Source organism: Gobius niger, assembly GCF_951799975.1.
Source record: "Gobius niger genome assembly, chromosome: 12".
NCBI lineage: Eukaryota > Metazoa > Chordata > Actinopteri > Gobiiformes > Gobiidae > Gobius > Gobius niger.
Window position 1 is genome coordinate 13,775,529 of NC_136863.1, and position 17,745 is coordinate 13,793,273.

At 41.2% G+C, this 17,745-nt stretch overlaps 4 protein-coding genes across 7 annotated transcripts; 2 read left to right on the forward strand and 2 right to left on the reverse strand.

The window, feature by feature from the left end:
• Positions 1-643: 643 nt before the first annotated feature.
• Positions 644-6,576, reverse strand: fnbp4 (formin binding protein 4). 2 transcript variants are annotated; one of them, XM_079567909.1, is made up of 17 exons: positions 6,387-6,576; positions 5,832-5,909; positions 5,636-5,757; positions 5,369-5,525; positions 5,138-5,279; positions 4,967-5,054; positions 4,548-4,889; positions 4,009-4,201; positions 3,804-3,928; positions 3,614-3,718; positions 3,291-3,424; positions 2,309-2,403; positions 1,792-2,051; positions 1,598-1,709; positions 1,341-1,519; positions 1,104-1,261; positions 644-1,028 (listed from the first exon to the last, which is right to left on the reverse strand). In XM_079567909.1, the coding sequence occupies exons 1-17, from the start codon at positions 6,499-6,501 to the stop codon at positions 944-946; spliced, it is 2,490 nt and encodes an 829-aa protein (XP_079424035.1). In that variant the 5' UTR covers positions 6,502-6,576; the 3' UTR covers positions 644-943. The 2 variants fall into 2 exon arrangements, with proteins under 2 accessions (XP_079424035.1, XP_079424036.1); XM_079567910.1 differs by lacking the exon at positions 3,614-3,718.
• A 90-nt stretch (positions 6,577-6,666) lies between these two features.
• Positions 6,667-9,090, forward strand: LOC306971593 (seipin-like). Its single transcript, XM_079567911.1, has one exon. It carries the CDS (start codon positions 6,876-6,878, stop codon positions 8,109-8,111), a length of 1,236 nt encoding a protein of 411 aa, XP_079424037.1. The 5' UTR covers positions 6,667-6,875; the 3' UTR covers positions 8,112-9,090.
• A 1,175-nt stretch (positions 9,091-10,265) lies between these two features.
• On the reverse strand, positions 10,266-11,230 carry lrrc10 (leucine rich repeat containing 10). Its single transcript, XM_079567742.1, has one exon. The coding sequence runs from the start codon at positions 11,198-11,200 to the stop codon at positions 10,370-10,372; it is 831 nt and encodes a 276-aa protein (XP_079423868.1). The 5' UTR covers positions 11,201-11,230; the 3' UTR covers positions 10,266-10,369.
• A 1,469-nt stretch (positions 11,231-12,699) lies between these two features.
• On the forward strand, positions 12,700-17,711 carry cnot2 (CCR4-NOT transcription complex, subunit 2). 3 transcript variants are annotated; one of them, XM_079568289.1, is made up of 15 exons: positions 12,700-12,757; positions 13,685-13,855; positions 13,923-13,995; positions 14,153-14,303; positions 14,420-14,599; positions 14,674-14,753; positions 14,831-14,956; positions 15,058-15,182; positions 15,278-15,398; positions 15,561-15,717; positions 15,855-15,916; positions 16,008-16,057; positions 16,127-16,227; positions 16,300-16,444; positions 16,522-17,711. In XM_079568289.1, the coding sequence occupies exons 1-15, from the start codon at positions 12,734-12,736 to the stop codon at positions 16,606-16,608; spliced, it is 1,653 nt and encodes a 550-aa protein (XP_079424415.1). In that variant the 5' UTR covers positions 12,700-12,733; the 3' UTR covers positions 16,609-17,711. The 3 variants fall into 3 exon arrangements, with proteins under 3 accessions (XP_079424415.1, XP_079424417.1, XP_079424416.1); XM_079568291.1 differs by having other exon boundaries at positions 14,831-14,941; XM_079568290.1 differs by having other exon boundaries at positions 14,156-14,303.
• Positions 17,712-17,745: the final 34 nt, after the last annotated feature.

Consider the following 17,745-nt stretch of genomic DNA (forward strand, 5'->3'; position numbering starts at 1 on the left):
GCCAGCCACGCGTTGCCTAGCAACCGTAACACCAAAGTTGTATCACCATAGAAATACAACTCTAGATTGGTCTCATGATGGCCTTCACACTTGGTAACCAGGGAGCAGCGTCCTGCGCCAGCGGCCATTGAGTTGCCTTGTGTACGAAATGCACAGTATAAATAAATATACCTTGTGGTTGTGGATTTTTGCCTTTGTTAGTAATAATTATCATATTGCCTATATACATATTTTTATCTATCTAGCGATTTTATTGCGTAGAAAATGCAGTTAGTTGTCTCATCCATCCATGAGCTTATTCTGATGCCTTTTCTTTTTTTCCCCACAATTCATCTATTTCCATGACTTATAAAACCCTTAACTGTAAAATATTTTGAAATGGCATACAGTTGCCCCTCCTGAAGAGGTCAAAGAGCAGTTCAGAAGCTCCTTGTGAGAGACCAACAGGCCTGACAATCGTGAGGCCGTCCTCCTGTGGACCCACCACCCGCAGGAGGAGCCTTAAGGGGCTGGTGCAGTGTGAACAACCTGGAAACGGAAAAGTGGAAGAAGATGGATGGACGGACGGATCCAGTTGGGGAAGTAGGCTTTAACAACAAAAGGACAAAATGTGGAAAAAAAAAAGTTTAATAACATTTTAAATACAAAATGTACATGTATTACTCCCTCACATTCCATCACATTGTTTATAATCACAACATCATATAACTATGTACAGAGATGTAAAAATGTCCCAAATAAGTACACCAATGCCTCTGAAGATTTGTGATCATAAGATGTCATTTCATGACACAAGTGTCGGCCTATTGATGAAGTCCAATGGCACTTCTTGGATTTATAAATGAAACACTGAACCAGAAAGGCCTACATGTTTTAATGGCCTAATTCATCTTCTAAAGTAAAGACATGGTACTTAAGTCGGCTGGTGCAGTTTGATGAAGGGTTACGTGTTCATTTTCCGCTTCTTAATTCTTTGCCGCCAATCATCTGGAATTGCTTCAAAGTTGGCATTTTTCGAAGCTTTCCCCCTGAAATAAATAATAATTGTAAGGTGCCCAGTAAAACAAACAAAAAAAAAAGATAAAAAAAACAAACAAACATACGTCATGAGCTGCTGATACTTCCATTCCTCTATACTCTTCTTGTTAAGCTGGTCTCTGTCTTCATCACTTGAACTGCTTTTCTCTTCCTCATCCAATTCTTTCTGGATACTTTGCCACTTTTTCACCAAAGATGGCATTTTAGTTTTAATTTTCTTTGCCTGCAGAAGATACAAAATAAATTACAACTACAATACATACTAAACTTTGTGGAATAATGTTAAATGCAGCGAGATTTACCTTATCTTTTTTAGCCTTTTTTATCTTTTCTGTGGGTTTTGGCGGAGGAGGTTCAAGGGGGGGCTGGGGTGGAGGCAGTGGTGGCTGTGGTGGCTGTGGTGGCATTGGAGGGTCAGAAGGCACTAAGTGAACAGAAACAGGCGGCACACCCCAGTAAGCAGTCACTGGCATTACAGAAGCTGTTGAGGCAAGAAAAAAAAATTACATCTTGAAATGGCATATATATGTATCAAATTATCAATGCTTGCTGTATGCACCTGCACTTGCAACGGGTTGAGCGTAATGGATAGGACTGCTACCAATAACAGTTTTATTTGACTGTCCAGCTTTACGTTTAAGAGCTCTTCCAAAGGCACTTGACTCCATAATCTAGAGTGAAAAAAAAATAAAAAAATAAAAAATAAAAACATTACAATTGTTTTTTAAACTGTCATCCAGATTTTTTTTTCACCTTTGTGTTGATAAGGCCTGGTGGTAATGGAGGCCGACTGTTGTCCTCTTCAGTGCCAGGGGCAGGAGGTTCTCCATCATCGTCATCATCCATTTCCATCTCTACCTCCATGATCTCAGTATCACTGTCAGGCAGAGGCGGGGGTGTTGGTGGGGAGTCTGGGGGCAATGGTGGAGGGGGTGAACTGCTAAACAGTGGTGGCGGTGGGCTACTTGGAAGAGGAGGTTGGGATGAGGTCCAGCTGGGGGCAGCAGATGATCCTACAAAGACAAAAAAAGTTCATCATTGTGGTGTGGGGCTGTAAAAATATGAAAAGCCCATTGTTCGAATTTAAACCAAAAATGTGAGCTGTTTGTTTTTGTTTTTACACAAATAAATAAATATATCAAATCAGGACCAAACCAGACCTAGGTTTTAATTATTTGTTTTAGACGGTTAGCAAAATGAGAAATTATTTTTAAATGTACTGCAGCTTTTGTTTGGCACAATATTTGATGATATCAGTGTGTAGACCGACCTTCTTTGGCATCCTCTCCCTTGTCCTCCTCTGCTGGGAAGTCCCACTGTGAGGCGCCAGTCCGCTCGTTCATATAAAAATACCGCCTGTGCTCTCTAGAGAGTGGGACAACAGAGATAAGAAGAAACGGTCTTAGTGACTGAAATCGCAACAGGTTTCATGGCATGATACCCTGGGATATGGGAATAGAGGAGACAAATAGTCAAAAGTCACAGCAACTTTTGCTACCAAGGTCAATGATAGTAATATGTGATTGTTGCTGTCAGACATGTCTGTTTTACCAAGGCAAAGTGTTCCCAAGGCCTGAAAGTATTTATTAATACCCTCACACCATGGTTGCCCCAGGTGTTATTTGAACAACCATCTCTTCCCGGGGAAAGAAGAAAGAACCATGAAAACACAGAACAATTTCAACAGATTGCACAAATACATAGTAAAACAATTGTTCAATCAAATTAGAACATGAAAGAGATGGTCTGACCTGCTTCCCGTTATTGCTCCATCTTCACCGTTTATTTGTTCCAAGAGTCTTGCCGTTTCCGGGGTATCGCTCTGTGTGCTGCACTTTCTGGGGTTGTAGTCCTGTGAAATGCAAAGCGCTCCCACGCAACCAGCCTTCCCATTACTGGCTATCCCTCCCTTATTCTAAATAGTCTACTGGTACCCAAGAGAAAGTCTATAAATGCCTTCTCAAAGAGGATTTAATGTCTCTGTTCTAGGGAGTTCCCATCTTTGACATGCAATTTATTTCATGAAGCAGGCTGGCCCAAAATCAATGTGGATGCCCAAATATCGGTTGATCAAACAGCCCGGACTGCATCATACTTGAAGCAGATTTTTGATTTCTTTTTGAATCCATTCAGACTTGGTAAGCTTCTCCCCAAGTCAAGTCTGCAGAATCTGCAGTGTTGCAGCTGATAGTCACATGGTAAGACCTTGGGGACGTGGGGGTTTAAAGGTGTGAAAGGTAAGGAGCGCGTACCTGTCCCAGTGGCAGGACCAGCCCTTAGGTGTGGCGTTAAGTTCGTAATATTTTATGTGTTCGGCAGCTTCCTGTAGCCTGCGGCGAAGATACACCCCATTCAGAGCACCCTCCCTCCAGTCAGCAATCCTTGTCTGTGAAAACAAAACAAAAAAGTTCAATTAGCAGTTACCAAAAAAAAAACACCGGGTTAAAAATAAATGAAGCCACCTCAATATTGGATAATCAATACTTGAAAGTACAAACTCTCAGTATCTGTGTAGGTAAGTTCAAGATAAATTGTCTAGATTTAAACTTGGATGAATAGTCAGATATCTTCTTACCTCTGTTTGCAGAAGAAGAAGTTGAAAATTTGAGATAGTTTTCTTATTTATCCCTAGAAACTCCATCTTGCTGGTTAAGGTGTTGGCAAGTTCTCCTATCTGAAACTATAATAACTCGACATTAAAAAAACGCCCAATGGAGCTGAATAATTTAATGTATTTATTTATTGGTAATATACTATTTTCCAACCTTGAGTTCAGGCGTTTCCACTTCTTCTTTGGATGCAGGTTTTGAAGCGTCATTTTCTTCAGGATTTTCTGTCTCTGTTTCTTTCTCTTCCCCCTGCACAGCACTCTCAATGACTTTTGGGAGAGCTGAAAGACACACACACCTTGTTTGACATACACCACAAGAGAAAATACTACATACACTTCCTACTTCAAAGTGCACATACCTGTTTCTGTGCTTTCAGGTGCGTCAGAACCTCTGCTGTTGGAGTCTGGACTAGGAACACCAGGGAAGGCAGTTTTCCAGCGTTTTTTCTTGAACAGACTACTTCGAGAATTTGTGGCATCTTGGCCAGTCTCTGAACAAGGACTAGAGCCTCCAGCACTCCCATCTCCTTCTTCCAACGCCCTCAATTCAGCCTGAAAGAAACTCTACATATTAGAACTGGAGTATTTAAAGTCCAATATCATTAACAACTACTATAGACACCTTCGTCTGGGTATTTTGTAGCATAATTTGAAATAATGTATGTGTCTAGAAAACACACAGCATGCTAATTAGCGAAAGAAAGAGTTCACAATAGGATTACAAGTTTACAGAAGGTTTCTAAAAAAGTAAAATTCAGAGAAACTATGGGAAGTCTTCATGAGATAGAAGGAGACCGACTGAATATGCAATATCACTGAAACGTGCAAATTAAACAAGATAACATTATTAAAAGCACAAAAACCAATAACTGAATTGTAAAATAAGCTGCTGGCGCACCTTTTTTCGCTCGAGAGCCAACTCCAACTCCACTGTGTCTTCCTCAGCCCCTTCAGCATCAGAGTTCTCTGCTGACTGCTTCTTCACGGACACATCTTTCTCACTAGGAGCCGAGTCTTGGTCCAGAGTTGGCAGAGAAGGTGATTCTTGAGATTGACAGGTGTCTCCCTCAGAATCCAAGGAATTTTCTGTCTCCTCTAAACCTTTGAGCAGTCGCTTTCTCCACTTTTCTTCTGCCTCTTTTACTTCAGATGGAATTAAAGGGCCCAAAAGAGAAGCAGCAACTCCACATCGCTCTTCCTCTTCATGGGTGAGGGCCACAACACTTTCATTGACCTCCTTCTATAAAACAGAAATTGCTATTTAAATATCCACAATATCCACGTTATATAACAACAAAAGTTAAACACCAGTCCTACTTTAGCTTCTGTCTGTGCAGTGTCTTCAGTGGCAGCTTCTTCTTTGTGTTGATCATCAGGAACTGCACCATTACCATTGACATTGGAGCTAAGTATAAAGAAAGAAAAAAAATGGTAAGAATGGTTTTATTTTACTAAATGAATACTGGCAAATGGTCACAACAATTGTACCTGTTTTTTCCAAGGCTTTGCACCTGATCAGCTAAATAATGAGGCAACTCCCAGGATACTTCATTAGTCGCTGTATTCCAATAGTAGTAACAGCCAGAGTTGTCATCCCACACTTCTTGCCAATCTCCCATTTCAACTCCCACTGCGAAAGGAAAATTGATAGAAATAAAATAGTTCTGACACGAATAACAAAAGTCCAAACTCCAGAAATAAAAAGGTATTGTGGATTACCTCCAGCTAATGAGTACTGCGTATTGTACTCAAAAGCAGCATCTGTGCTCGGTTGTGCTTGTGTTTGAGTACTATCTGTTTTCTCAGTTGTTGGTGGAGTAGATGCAGCGGTATCAGAACCTTCTGTGGTTGGCTGAGTAGTTATGGCATCTATTTCCTGGAAGGGGAAAAAAAATATAAAGTCTTAACAGAGAGCCGACAAGAAGTGAATGCAAAAGTATTTCAATCGTATTCTACTTTGAAGAGGATTTTGCACAGACAACTTACAGCCATAAAATCAGCCAATGTGCTGTCGATGTCAGCTGACTTGTGTTGAGAATTTACAGGAACACGTTCAGCGGCATCATCTTCATCACTATCCTCATAAGCTCCAAGTAAAGACAAACCCTCTGAGAACGACAATAACCATTTAATGACACTTCACAAAGCATTGAAGGTGTGCTAGATTAAGTCACAGACGTACCAGTGGCTCTAACCGTGGACGCCTTTGTTTTGCAGGAGTTTCCTTTCAGGAATCTCTGTCCGTCATTTTCCGGTTCATCTGCAAAGAAATTCTCGGCTTAATAGGTTTCCAAAAACTAATAACATCCTCATAAACAAATACAGAATATTGTAGGACAATCATGGCTCCAGAATTTTTAGCATTTACACATTTATCGAATCAAAGCTTTGAACCTCTGCCTCATTTGAACGCTACACCTGATAAAACTGATCTAAATGGATTTTTTCCTTGCGTTGTTGCCACTTTTTTGCTGCGTTTTCAACTTGATTTGGTCAAGATTTGGGTAACGCCAAACTGGAGAAAATCTGCTCAGTTAATACGGGGGTTAAGAGGTTAAGATAGCAACAAAAGCCTTACAGCTGTTTGTGTAATACATCAAGCTATTATACTGTAATTCGTTTCGATTACTCACGCAGATACAGCGATCTAATAGTTTTAGCCTCCCTACAAAACATATTAGCAGAGGACTAGCCGTATGCTAACTACCATGCGCTAAGACAAAGCGTAAAAACTCACCTTCCGATCCAGAGTGCGTCTCACCAGTATTGACACCGCGTGAACCAGGTGGTGACAGTTGCAAGATAGTCCTCCGACCAGCTGCTCCACCCGCAAAACGATTTTTCTTCCCCATTTTTGACAGCGAAGCGGCCTAGTTTCGTCGGAGGAGCGCCGCTGTCCTCTTTAGCAACTCTTTAGCAACAGCCACAAAGAAAGCAAATGATAAACTTCCGGGTCGAGCATGTCATGTGGTATTGATACCAGGGTCACGTGTGGCGTACTGTATCCGTAACCAACGTTCCCCGCCGCCGCTGCTGTTAATCCAGAAGCTACCAGCTACAGTGATAGAAAAAAGTAAAGCAAATACTTGTTTTGGTTTGTCAGGAAACACGTAGCAATGGGTGACCGCTTCCCACGACTGATACGCGTCTGTATCGAAGGTTTGAGGATCATGATGGGAGTGTAAATATTTCAATTTCACGGTAGCCGGGGACCCACCCACTGATCATGTCGGACTATAAGACTCCGCAGCAGCCGCAGCCGGGGCCAGGGACTTCAGTCTCCGGGGCCAGAGCCAGGTCCGTCTCCCCTCGACCAAACGCAATGGGTGCTGTGGCGTCGCCCGTGTTCTACTGGCTTCACGATGTGGCCGCTGTCACTTTTCACAAAGCCAGGCGGACTTTATTGCAAGCTGCGATCTTGTTATGTGTTCTGGGGCTTCTGCTGTGGGTATCTATTTTCCTCTACGGAAGCTTTTATTACTCCTACATGCCCACTGTCAGTTTCTCCACCCCGGTGCATTTCTACTACACCACTGACTGTGACAGCTCCGAATCTGCGCTCTGCTCATACCCTACAGCCAACATCTCCTTCATGAAGAACCAGAAGGACCAAGTCATGGCAAACGGACAACCCTACCGCATATCTGTGGACCTAGAGATGCCAGAGTCACCTGTGAACGAGCAGCTGGGCATGTTCATGATCAAGATGGTCTGCTATACAAAAGGTGGGAAGATTGTGTCATCAGTGGGCCGCTCTACCATGCTCCATTATCGCTCCAGCCTCCTGAAGACCATGGGCACCTTGCTGTTCTCCCCTCTCCTTTTAAGCGGGATGTCTGAGCAGAAGCAATTAATAGAAGTTGAACTGGTCTCAGACTATAAAACAAATGCCTATGAACCGACTGTGGGCGCTGTCATTGAGATCCAGTCCAGAAGAGTGCAAATATACTCCTCTCAACTGCGCATACATGCTTACTTTACAGGTGTACGTTATGTCCTGTACAACTTCCCCATTATCTCTGCTGTGATCGGTGTGGCCACAAACTTTGCATTCCTCAGCGCCATTGTGCTGTTCAGCTACCTGCAGTTTATATGGGGCGGGCTTTGGCCTCCGGAGCAGGTGAAGGTTAGGGTGATGATGGGCGACAACAAGCACATACAGCAGAGGAAGGAAGAGGCAAAGAAACGCATGGAGAGGGAGAGCTCGATGAAAGAACTGACTTCTCCTAAAGTGATTGGCCCCGTGCGTGATGTGTCTAGCTCCAATCAAGATGACACGGTGGGAGAGAGGGAGGTCTCATTGAGTGAAGATGCCCCTGGGTTTTATGTGCCAGATGAAGGGTCCCGTGATTCGAAGGTTTCCGAGGAACAAGACAGTAGTGATGTGTTTGGGGCTTGCCCACTCCCTCAGGAGAGTGAGCCCATGTTGAGGCAGAGGCCTGGGCCCTGGATGAGCCTGTGAACTGTGCTGACTTCAAAAGCCAAAGTGCACTAAATATGAATACACGTTTTCCTAAAAAAGTTATTGAAGTCTTCATAAAGACTACGAATAGTTTTAATTTTGCACTTTGACTTTTTAAGGCTTCATAGGCCATCGCGCATTATTTGTTCATCAGAAAAGCACTGTTACGTTGACATTGAAATGAATGTATGGATAAGCTTTACCATTATACAGTATTTAATCTGTTGATGACAGCAATACTGTTCCATGTACCTCAGCTTGTTCATTTTACTCTATTTACAACTTATTTTTATGCCAATGAGTTCAGACTGTCCTCCTCAACTGGACTCGCAGCATTCCTTCTGTGGCACCCTTTGTGTTCATGCCCAAAGCAAGGACTGTCTTTGTGTCTGTGGAGGGTTTTCTTTTAAATGTTTGAGTTGTTTTTATTTTAATAATAAGAAAGTTACATTCCTGGGGTGATGACGAAAGCAGAGACGGGTTTTCTGAAAGCTGTTGCTATAGTGGTAGACACGGCGGTAAAACGGTAATTGGTAAACTACAGTAGACGGCCCTGTGATGTGTTCTCACAGAAGTAATCAGAGCTCGATTAGATTTGGAAACACCCCCTCCTTAAGCTCAAAAAATGGTTTCTCAGAAAAAGCATCTACGAGCCTAAGGGGTGAAAAATACAGAACAATCATTCAACCATAGATTTTCTGTTAGAAGTGCAACAGGTCTAACTGCCCTGATGCACAGCGACAAGGTCATCAGATTAAATATGTGTTCTCATTCTGACAAAGCACTTCCAATGTTATACATGGCTCTTATTTACATTTATTTATGAAACCTGGAAACTTTTAATGTTTGTTTCTTACTACGGTACGTCAATGGTATTGGAATCTTTTGGAGTTAAGTCGGGGATGGTTGTAGCAAGTTAAATGACTTCATTATTTGTCTTCTCCTGGAGTAACATGTTATAACAAACAATAAAATAAGAGAAAGGATGGTTCTATGTCATTTATTTCTTTTATACTTACTACCACAAAATGCCAGTCAGTGCAAGGCAAAACAGGTGAAAACGGACAGAATCCACAATTGCCATCCAAGGCATAACATTAAAGGGATATTTCAGGATATTTTTAGGATTTTCCATTAGCTTCCTGGTTGTAAGCTACGCAGCGGCGGAGTGATCTGCTAAGTTACTAGATCTACAGTAGTTTGTTTACCTGCGGCTGCCATTACTACATGTGGAATTCACAAAGGAGCTTTCTACAAATCAGATATGGCAACGTTTGGAGGACTACCCCATGATTTTGAAGAGGTTTTTAATGCAGGCTACTAGTTACCATAGACATGCACTAGCCTAGCACCACTAAACTCCTCAAATATAAAGACTGCATGAATAAAAATAATAAAAAAAATATCTCCAGAAATCAACAACACTAGGGAATGAGGCCCTTTATCAAAAATCCTGAAATATCCATTTAACTTTTGTTCTTTCATGTTAGTCGCTTAGTTTTACAAGCCACAGTTCAGTTAGCAATGCCACTTTTGCTTATTTAGACTAAAAAGCCTTTTGATAGTTATGCAGATGAATTGAGGCACATATTACAAACACAATACACACAAAAAACATTGTATAACTTGGCCCAGAATAGATGCATGATTAATAATCTGAAACGACCAAAGTGGCTTGTGAGAGTAGAGGAGTAACTACAAAAATAGAAATGCCTTGTGTCAAGCCCTGGAGTCATCAGTATGTTCCTTGCACGGCAATGAAACAAAATTATACAGGAAAAAGACAGCATCAATTGAGTGTAACGTTACATGTTTCTCAGTATCGTGTGGTATTGATATAGAAGCTACCAAGCTTTTTGAATCGTCGGGAGATAATCCTGTAATATGGGCCATTAGCAACATTTTTCAATGCCACAGACCCACCCTATCAGATTAATAATGCATTGGTGGTAATAGAGCATCCTCTGGTTCAATTTAACCCTATATTGGGAACTGAGCCTCTGTGGGTTCATTCATTCACTTTGATTATTTAAGATGTGAGGTTTTCTGCTCATATCAAATACAGCAAGATGTAGGCAAGTATGAACATATTTCGAAATTGTTTTGCCCATATAAGGTTCAAATACCATCGCCCTGCTCTTTGGCATACCCAGACATGTGTACCCTTGTTTTGAGTGGACCACTTGAAAGGTGTCCTGTCCTGTGTGTCATGCTTTTCCATGAGCTGAAGGTCTCATTGCTTTGTCAGCCAAGAGTGCTCAAGCGCTCTGTTGCTCTTCATTGTTTTCCTCCTCCTCTGTTACCTCTGCATTATGCTCACAGGTCACTTTAGATGTGTCTTCTTCAATCTCAGGGTCGGGACTGTCTGCCCACCGTCCCACTCTCTTCGCACCCTCACTCACTACGGGGGCATTCACACAGGGGTTGTGGTCATAGATGATAAGTTTTAACCCCTGCATGTGCGATAAGCTTGGGAAGTAGCGTATTTTGTTTCGATCCACGTCAATAACCGCAAGACCGTGCATTTCCAACAGCACTGGTGGGAATTCAGTTAACTGATTCCCAGCAAGCCAGATACTTCTCAACTCCTGAAGCATTCTCAGTTCTTCTGGCAAACTTCGTATCTGGTTGTAACCCAAGTGCAGAGTTTTGAGATTGGAAAGCTCACATATCACCTTTGGGAAAACAGTGAAACAATTAGTTTCCAGCCACAGAGTATTGAGCTCCTTGAGGTTCTTCAGTTCTGTGGGGAGGCTCCACAGCCGGTTGTTGCCCAGGTAAAGGATGCACATTTGGGGTAGTCTGCAAACAGCTTCAGGGAAATCTTCAAAGCAGTTAAAGTCCAGGGCAAGAAGCTGCAGATTCCTCAGGCCCTGCAATTCCATCGGTAGGCTGTGGAGTTTGTTGTCACTGAGGTAGAGCTTCACCAGTTCGTCAAAGACACAGGCAGAGACAGGGAGGCGACGTAGCTGCCGGCTGCTTAGGTCCAGTGTCCGATCCAGTGGCATTTCTGTCAGCTTTCCCACCAAGTACTGCTGTATGCGTTCAGATGGGACGAAGGTTATCACACCTCGCATGGCATTTCCCATCTTAATTACTGGTCTTTTACAGTTGATATGTCAAACCACTGTTGCAACCACGTTTTTGGTGGCCTTAAAATAAACAGTACAGTACAATTAGTGATGGTTCAAGTTAAAAAAAATATGTGATTAAAGCGTGATTATATATGGAAAGCACTTGCCTTTTGTTGTCCATGCTGATGCCATGACTTCCAGCACCCAGTCATTTGTTTACTTGTCTAATGAGGTGAAGCCTATTGAATAGTCTCTGGACAGATGGTCTCTGTGCTCTCGACTCTCCAAAGCTCTCTCAGCTTTGTCCCGACTTTGAGGGCGATGGCAACCACTGGCTGCTTTCTCCTCCCCATTTGTGCCTAATGAGTTTCCCCCCCTTCTCAGGCGATGTAAGGTGCACAATTGAGGAAGTGGCAGATAAGACTTGTCTGATAGGTCTAATCAGTTTAGAGTAAAATGAAAGTTTAGAATGTAATTTGTCTTCAGAAACCTATGTGTCAGATGAGTTTACATTTTGTGGGGAATTGACCAACAAACAAGTAGGCTAACCCATATTTTTAATCGGGCTAATCAATATTTTCTAATTCATTAAAACATTCTGGAAAGTACATCTAAATCATTTCTCTTATCTGAAGGCACCTCTGTTTTCTGTTAACAAACAGCTTGCTCAAGCACTTGTCCACCTTATCTGCCTCCAGCCCTCCAGCCCTCCAGTAGGCAGCTACAATATGGACCAAGTCCAAGTTTATATATATAGTTTATATAAACATTTGAGTTAAGTTATCCCTGGGATCTGCTGTCGCTACTCCTCCAGTTTGGGGGTTACTGCAGAGATGGCAGAGTAGCCAAAATACTAACTCAAATAAGAGTGATGTAATACTAAAAAATAATAAAACTTAAATAATTTGACACAAGTAGAAGTTAAATATTGCGGTCTTAATCTAAGATGCTTTTGTTGTTTTGTTTCTCAGATCTATGTCTATTGCTGGGTTGCAGGTGACATCCCAGCGTTCTAAAGGTCTATAATATTATATAGAGGTGAAGTTATTTTGTTTCTGAGGACTGGTCTTGTACAGAGAGATCATGGACCTAGTGACTGATATCAATGATCACTTTTGTAATTCATACATCTTCTTTTTAGATACGACTTGTGAAAGTGTAACGCTGACTCCTGCCCCCCACTGGGTCCTGTGACATCATCACATTCTAGAACCTGCAACCCAGCGATATTGAAACTGCTCAGTTACTCCAATACTTTTTTTTATGTTTTTCCTTCTCTTGTTTCCCCCTCTTACTTGATTATCATTTATTTGGGCCACTCTTAACTTAAAATTTAGTAAAATTATTAATTCATTTTTCAATTGTTACATTTATTGATAAGTTGTTACTTTTACTTTAGTGAACAGTCTACTCTCCTCTGCTTTTGGGTGAATAAAATAAAGCCTTCAGATTGAACCGCTCTCGAGCGCAGTTGTGTACGGAAGTACTTTGCAGATTGTAAGGTCAGAGGGAAAAGGTCTTTCACTCTGAACAGCCATCTTGGATCTAATGCTAAGCAGTGAAATCGATGCGGTAAGTTTTGTTATTTTTTTGGTTAATTGTCGTATTTGGGATTATGAAATACGAGTAATCATAAGGTTTCTTTCACGGATTTTCTCCCGTCACAAAGAGACAAATGTGTTTAGCTCGAGTCGCCTGTAAGCGCATTTGCGACTGTTGCTTCCTTCAAACGGAGCGTAAACTGAGCTCACGGATCACAGCTGACAGTGGATATAGAAGTAATGCGGTCCTTGTTCTGTCTTACTGTAGCGCCAGCCGGTGTTTTATTGTTTTCAGAGTCATTGCACGTTCCCACAATTTGGTTTGGTTTATTTTTCTGCCGTAGCTCGTAGCTTAGCAGCGCAGTCACTAAGCCTGCTAATGTTAGCTCTAGCGCTGGCTGACAAAGTGGCCTTTTAGCATGGATGCTGGAGCTGGAGAAATGTTGGCGAAAAAACTTACTTTCTTCTTCTATTTTTCCCAAATCTGGGACCAAAACCAGAGTTTGGTTATGATTTCTATCTACCCATTTCAATGATTTAAAATTTTATACGAACGAAAAGTGAAGTTGGTGTTTTTATTGTTTGCAAAGTCCAGACTCCTGTCACTCACTACTTTGTATATTCCCTTTCATTTTATCTTAATTTGTTTTAGTCAGCGCATAAACAGTCATTTACATATTCTGCAAATCGTCTGTGACTTGCATATGTCTATTAATTACCAAAAATACTAAAAATGTTGTTTATGCAAAACAGAATTCTATGGCTCTTCTATGCGTCTTATGTGAAGAGGGCAGCTTTGTTTTGTCTTTTTATTTTTCTCATTTTCTCTAATATCACCGTGATTATATTGTTGCGTTCTGGCTTAGAGCTTGCATGCTACATATGCTGTCATTTGATGTAAATGATCTCGGTTTTGGACAAAATCAAACTTAAGCCCTGCTTTTCTCTGTCTCAACAGGTTGATTATAACCAAACCTTTAACTGTACTAATTTTGTACAGGTGGATAAAGGCATGTTTGGTGCCAGGAAAAAATTTCCAGACTTTATCGAAATTGTCGATAATGACTTTACAGACGAGGGCATGTACTACAACCAGCCGTCGATGTTTTCTCATCGGACGGACAAAGATGTGAGTTTTCCTCATGAATGAGTTTGGGTCAAATGAGCTTGATGCATTAATCCTCATCTTTTTTAAGATGCTGTCCTCTCCGTCACCTTCGTCTTCAAGCCAGCTATCGCAACTTGGTGCAAGTTTGTACGGTCCACAAAGTAAGTCGTCTTATTTTTCTCTGTCATGTTTTTATTTTTACACTTTGTTTTTAGCAGATCCGGAGAAGATGCTGTTGTTACTGAATGTGTGCACTTTATTGTAGGGATCTGTCACTGTGCTGATTCACTTTTATTTTTCTTTCTTTTTTCTTCTAAGCAGGTGGACTTGGTTTCTCTGTAAGGGGTATGGGCAACAATACACCACAGTTAAACCGAAATCTTACTCAAGGCAGCCAGTTACCAAATCATATCACCCCTACAACAGGGGTCCCAACCATGCCCCTCCATACACCTCCATCTCCAAGCAGGTACAGACATTCATTTCTATTAACGATTCAGGGTCAGTTTAGCTGATACATCACAAATTATGACCTGAAATTTAAACTGAAATTGAAATCTACTGGTATTTGATTATGGTAAATAGGGGGACTTTGCCAATGAACAGGAACATGCTAAATCACTCACAAGTGGGTCAAGGCCTTGGGATCAGTGGCAGAACTAACAGTATGAGCAGCTCCGGACTTGGAAGCCCGAACCGTAGCTCACCAAGTATCATCTGTATGCCCAAGCAACAGCCAGCACGCCAGCCCTTCACTATCAACAGGTAGGATTCATTTTGCCACTTCATACATGAAAACAAAAATAAAAACCTTTTTAACTTTTTTTTTGTGCCCTTAGCATGTCTGGCTTCGGCATGAATCGCAATCAGGTTTTTGGAATGAACAATTCATTATCAGGGAACATCTTCAATGGCACAGGTTTGACTGCATCCTGATTGCATTTTTCCTGAAATATATTTTGTTTACAGTGAATAATTTCTCTTAAATGTGTCCAGATGGATGTGAAAATATTACGGGTCTGGATCTGTCAGATTTCCCTGCATTAGCAGATAGGAGTCGTAGAGACGGGACTGGAAACCCAACGCCGGTGCTCAGCCAATTGTCAGGTCGGGCCCCTTATGGTAACTGAAACCTTAAGTATCCACCATTCAGTAAAAAAATCATCATAATAGCCCAATGTCAAGCTTCACTTGTGATATCTATTGTTTTGTCATCCCTCAAGTTGGCATGGTAACAAAACCGTCCACTGAACAGACACAAGATTTTTCTATCCATAACGAGGACTTCCCAGCACTTCCTGGTCCCAACTATAAAGACCCAACATTAAACAGCGAGGACAACAAAAATGTATGCGTTTCAGATCTTTCAAAATATATTTTTTGTATTATTCCTGGTGTATACATGCTTAAAGTTTAAGACTGTGTGACTTAAATAATCCTCAGAATTTAAATGCCACAACCAAGAACACGTGTAACACGGATGGACCAAAGTTTCCAGGAGACAAGCCGGCGTCAGTTCAGAATAACAATAACCAGAAGAAAGGAATCCAGGTGCTGCCTGATGGTAATCAGAGCCTTTACTATTTTGTAATTGTACCGTTACAAAACAAAGAATCAGTCAGGCATTATATTAAACATAACTGTAATTATTTTGAAGTAAAAAGCTGTTGTACGGATGCCTAGTTTGTAGATATGTTTGTTAAACCTAGTTTTATCCTTTTAATAGGTCGGGTGACAAACATTCCTTCAGGAATGGTGACAGACCAATTTGGGATGATCGGCCTGCTGACGTTTATCCGCGCTGCTGAGACAGATCCTGGGATGGTTCATCTGGCATTAGGAAGTGACCTCACAACCCTAGGGCTTAACCTGAACTCACCTGAGTATGACAACTGTTCACTGCTCAATATGCCAAGCGTTATGTTGTAAACTGTGAATGTTATAGATACTACATTTTCAAAGACTGTTGTGTCCAATACTCAAACTGTTGGTCTCAATTTGGCACCTTTATTTTTAACAGAAATCTTTACCCAAAGTTTGCCTCACCTTGGGCATCAGCGCCTTGTCGACCTCAGGACATTGGTAATTCTATCAGAAATGGCCCTGTTTTCTTCTGAAGTTTTGGCTGTCACATTTCTGTTTTTGACAAAAGATACTTGTTTGTTGTTTTTAGACTTTCATGTCCCTTCTGAGTACTTGACCAATATCCACATTAGGGACAAGGTAGCTGTTTTAAACTATTAAAACTAATGTAGGATGATCAGATGAGTAATTGTCTTGTCTTCTCATAAGTTGGCTGCCATTAAACTGGCGCGATATGGTGAGGACCTATTGTTCTACCTGTACTACATGAATGGTGGGGACCTATTACAGCTTTTGGCTGCAGTTGAGCTGTAAGTATCCAGGTTTATGTACAGTAGTTAGTGGTGTGTTTTCTACTTTGACTATAACTACTTACCCGTTAGTTTTAATCGGGACTGGCGATACCATAAAGAGGAAAGGGTTTGGATAACACGAGCACCTGGCATGGAACCCACCCTAAAGACCAATGCTTATGAAAGGGGAACATACTACTTCTTTGATTGTCTTAACTGGAGAAAAGTAGCCAAGGTAAATATTATTTATTTTTGTCCTGTAATCACCCACGTTTGGTAGATTTTGTAAATGTTTCTTCTAATGTGTTGCAGGAGTTTCATCTTGAATATGACAAGCTGGAAGAGAGGCCTCACGTGCCAACAACATTTAATTACAACCCAGCACAGCAGGCCTTCTGAGGCCGTCCAGTCCAAAGGCCACAGTGGTTCCTTGGCACACCTTTCTGGTTCCAGGACTCTGGTGTAGTTTACAGTTTGGTTTTAATCCTCGAGAGTGCTATTGGGCTGTTTGACCCAAGATGTCCTGCCCTTTCCAATTACATGCTGCCCAAACACCAACACTTGTTCTGATTTTATCAAATATATTTTCTGTTGTCCCTGTTATTGGTCTTGTTTTGAGCATTGTCTGTGTTGTTTACATCTGAGTTTGTAGCCTTCTCCCTGAGGACTTGCCAAACAAGGCCTACGCCTGATTTTAATAACAATTGAGTCAAGCAAGGAGATTAAACTCCTCTCAAACATAAGGGTGAGAAATATGCAGTGTCCATTGTTGCACTATGTTTAGTAATAAAAGAACACAGAATTTGTTTGTGCTTGTTTATGTTAACACTCCCAAATATGTTTATTCTGGGAGTTGAACAGCATAATCCATTGCTTAATCTTTTACTCCATTATTATTTTTTTTAATATTGCTTTTGCTCCTTTACGTTCTCATCAGATCTCAAACTATCCCGTTCTCTCTGTTCCTCGTGGGTCAGGTGTATGGGGAGACTACTTTTGTTTCCACAAAATGTGAAGTTGTGGAGGTTTAACAGCTACACAAAATGCCTGAACAAACAAAACTTTCCAGTCTTGTTACATTTTTTGTAAGAAATGTGTAATGTAATGTTTTTCTTTGCATCACATAATCTATGTACAGATATGTATATATGATTGCTCTATATAAATATATATGTATGTACATATATATTGACATCTATTTTGGAAGAAATTTTGCTCTACCTTGTACCCTAATTTTTATGAGGTGGGCATGGTGCAATATCTAGATGTTGGGCTGGTGGGCAGAGTGTCACTTGACATTGCACGACTCGTAGAACTGTGGAGCTATTCCAAACGGCCCATGGGTCTGAGATGAGGAATAAACCTGAGGATGTGACTTTGGGAGAAGCTGTTAACAGCACTGGCAGCATTTAGTAAGTATATGAAAACTGACTGAAGAGGTAAAACCAGACCAATCTTGTACTTTCTGAAGTTTTCTTTGTATTAAAGCTGAAAAGGCGATTCCTTCTGCTTATACTGTGTTTCTTTGCATGTAAT

Coding starts and splice junctions, on each gene's coding strand:
- fnbp4 (XM_079567909.1), bottom strand. CDS start 6,501: ATGGGGAAGAAAAATCGTTTTGCGGGTGGAGCAGCTGGTCGGAGGACT. Junction 5,526..5,635: donor CATTGGCTGATTTTATGGCT/GTAAGTTGTCTG, acceptor TTCCCCTTCCAG/GAAATAGATGCCATAACTAC. Junction 1,262..1,340: donor AAAAGGCTAAAAAAGATAAG/GTAAATCTCGCT, acceptor TATCTTCTGCAG/GCAAAGAAAATTAAAACTAA.
- LOC306971593 (XM_079567911.1), top strand. CDS start 6,876: ATGTCGGACTATAAGACTCCGCAGCAGCCGCAGCCGGGGCCAGGGACT.
- lrrc10 (XM_079567742.1), bottom strand. CDS start 11,200: ATGGGAAATGCCATGCGAGGTGTGATAACCTTCGTCCCATCTGAACGC.
- cnot2 (XM_079568289.1), top strand. CDS start 12,734: ATGCTAAGCAGTGAAATCGATGCG. Junction 15,917..16,007: donor TTGTCGACCTCAGGACATTG/GTAATTCTATCA, acceptor TGTTGTTTTTAG/ACTTTCATGTCCCTTCTGAG. Junction 16,445..16,521: donor ACTGGAGAAAAGTAGCCAAG/GTAAATATTATT, acceptor AATGTGTTGCAG/GAGTTTCATCTTGAATATGA.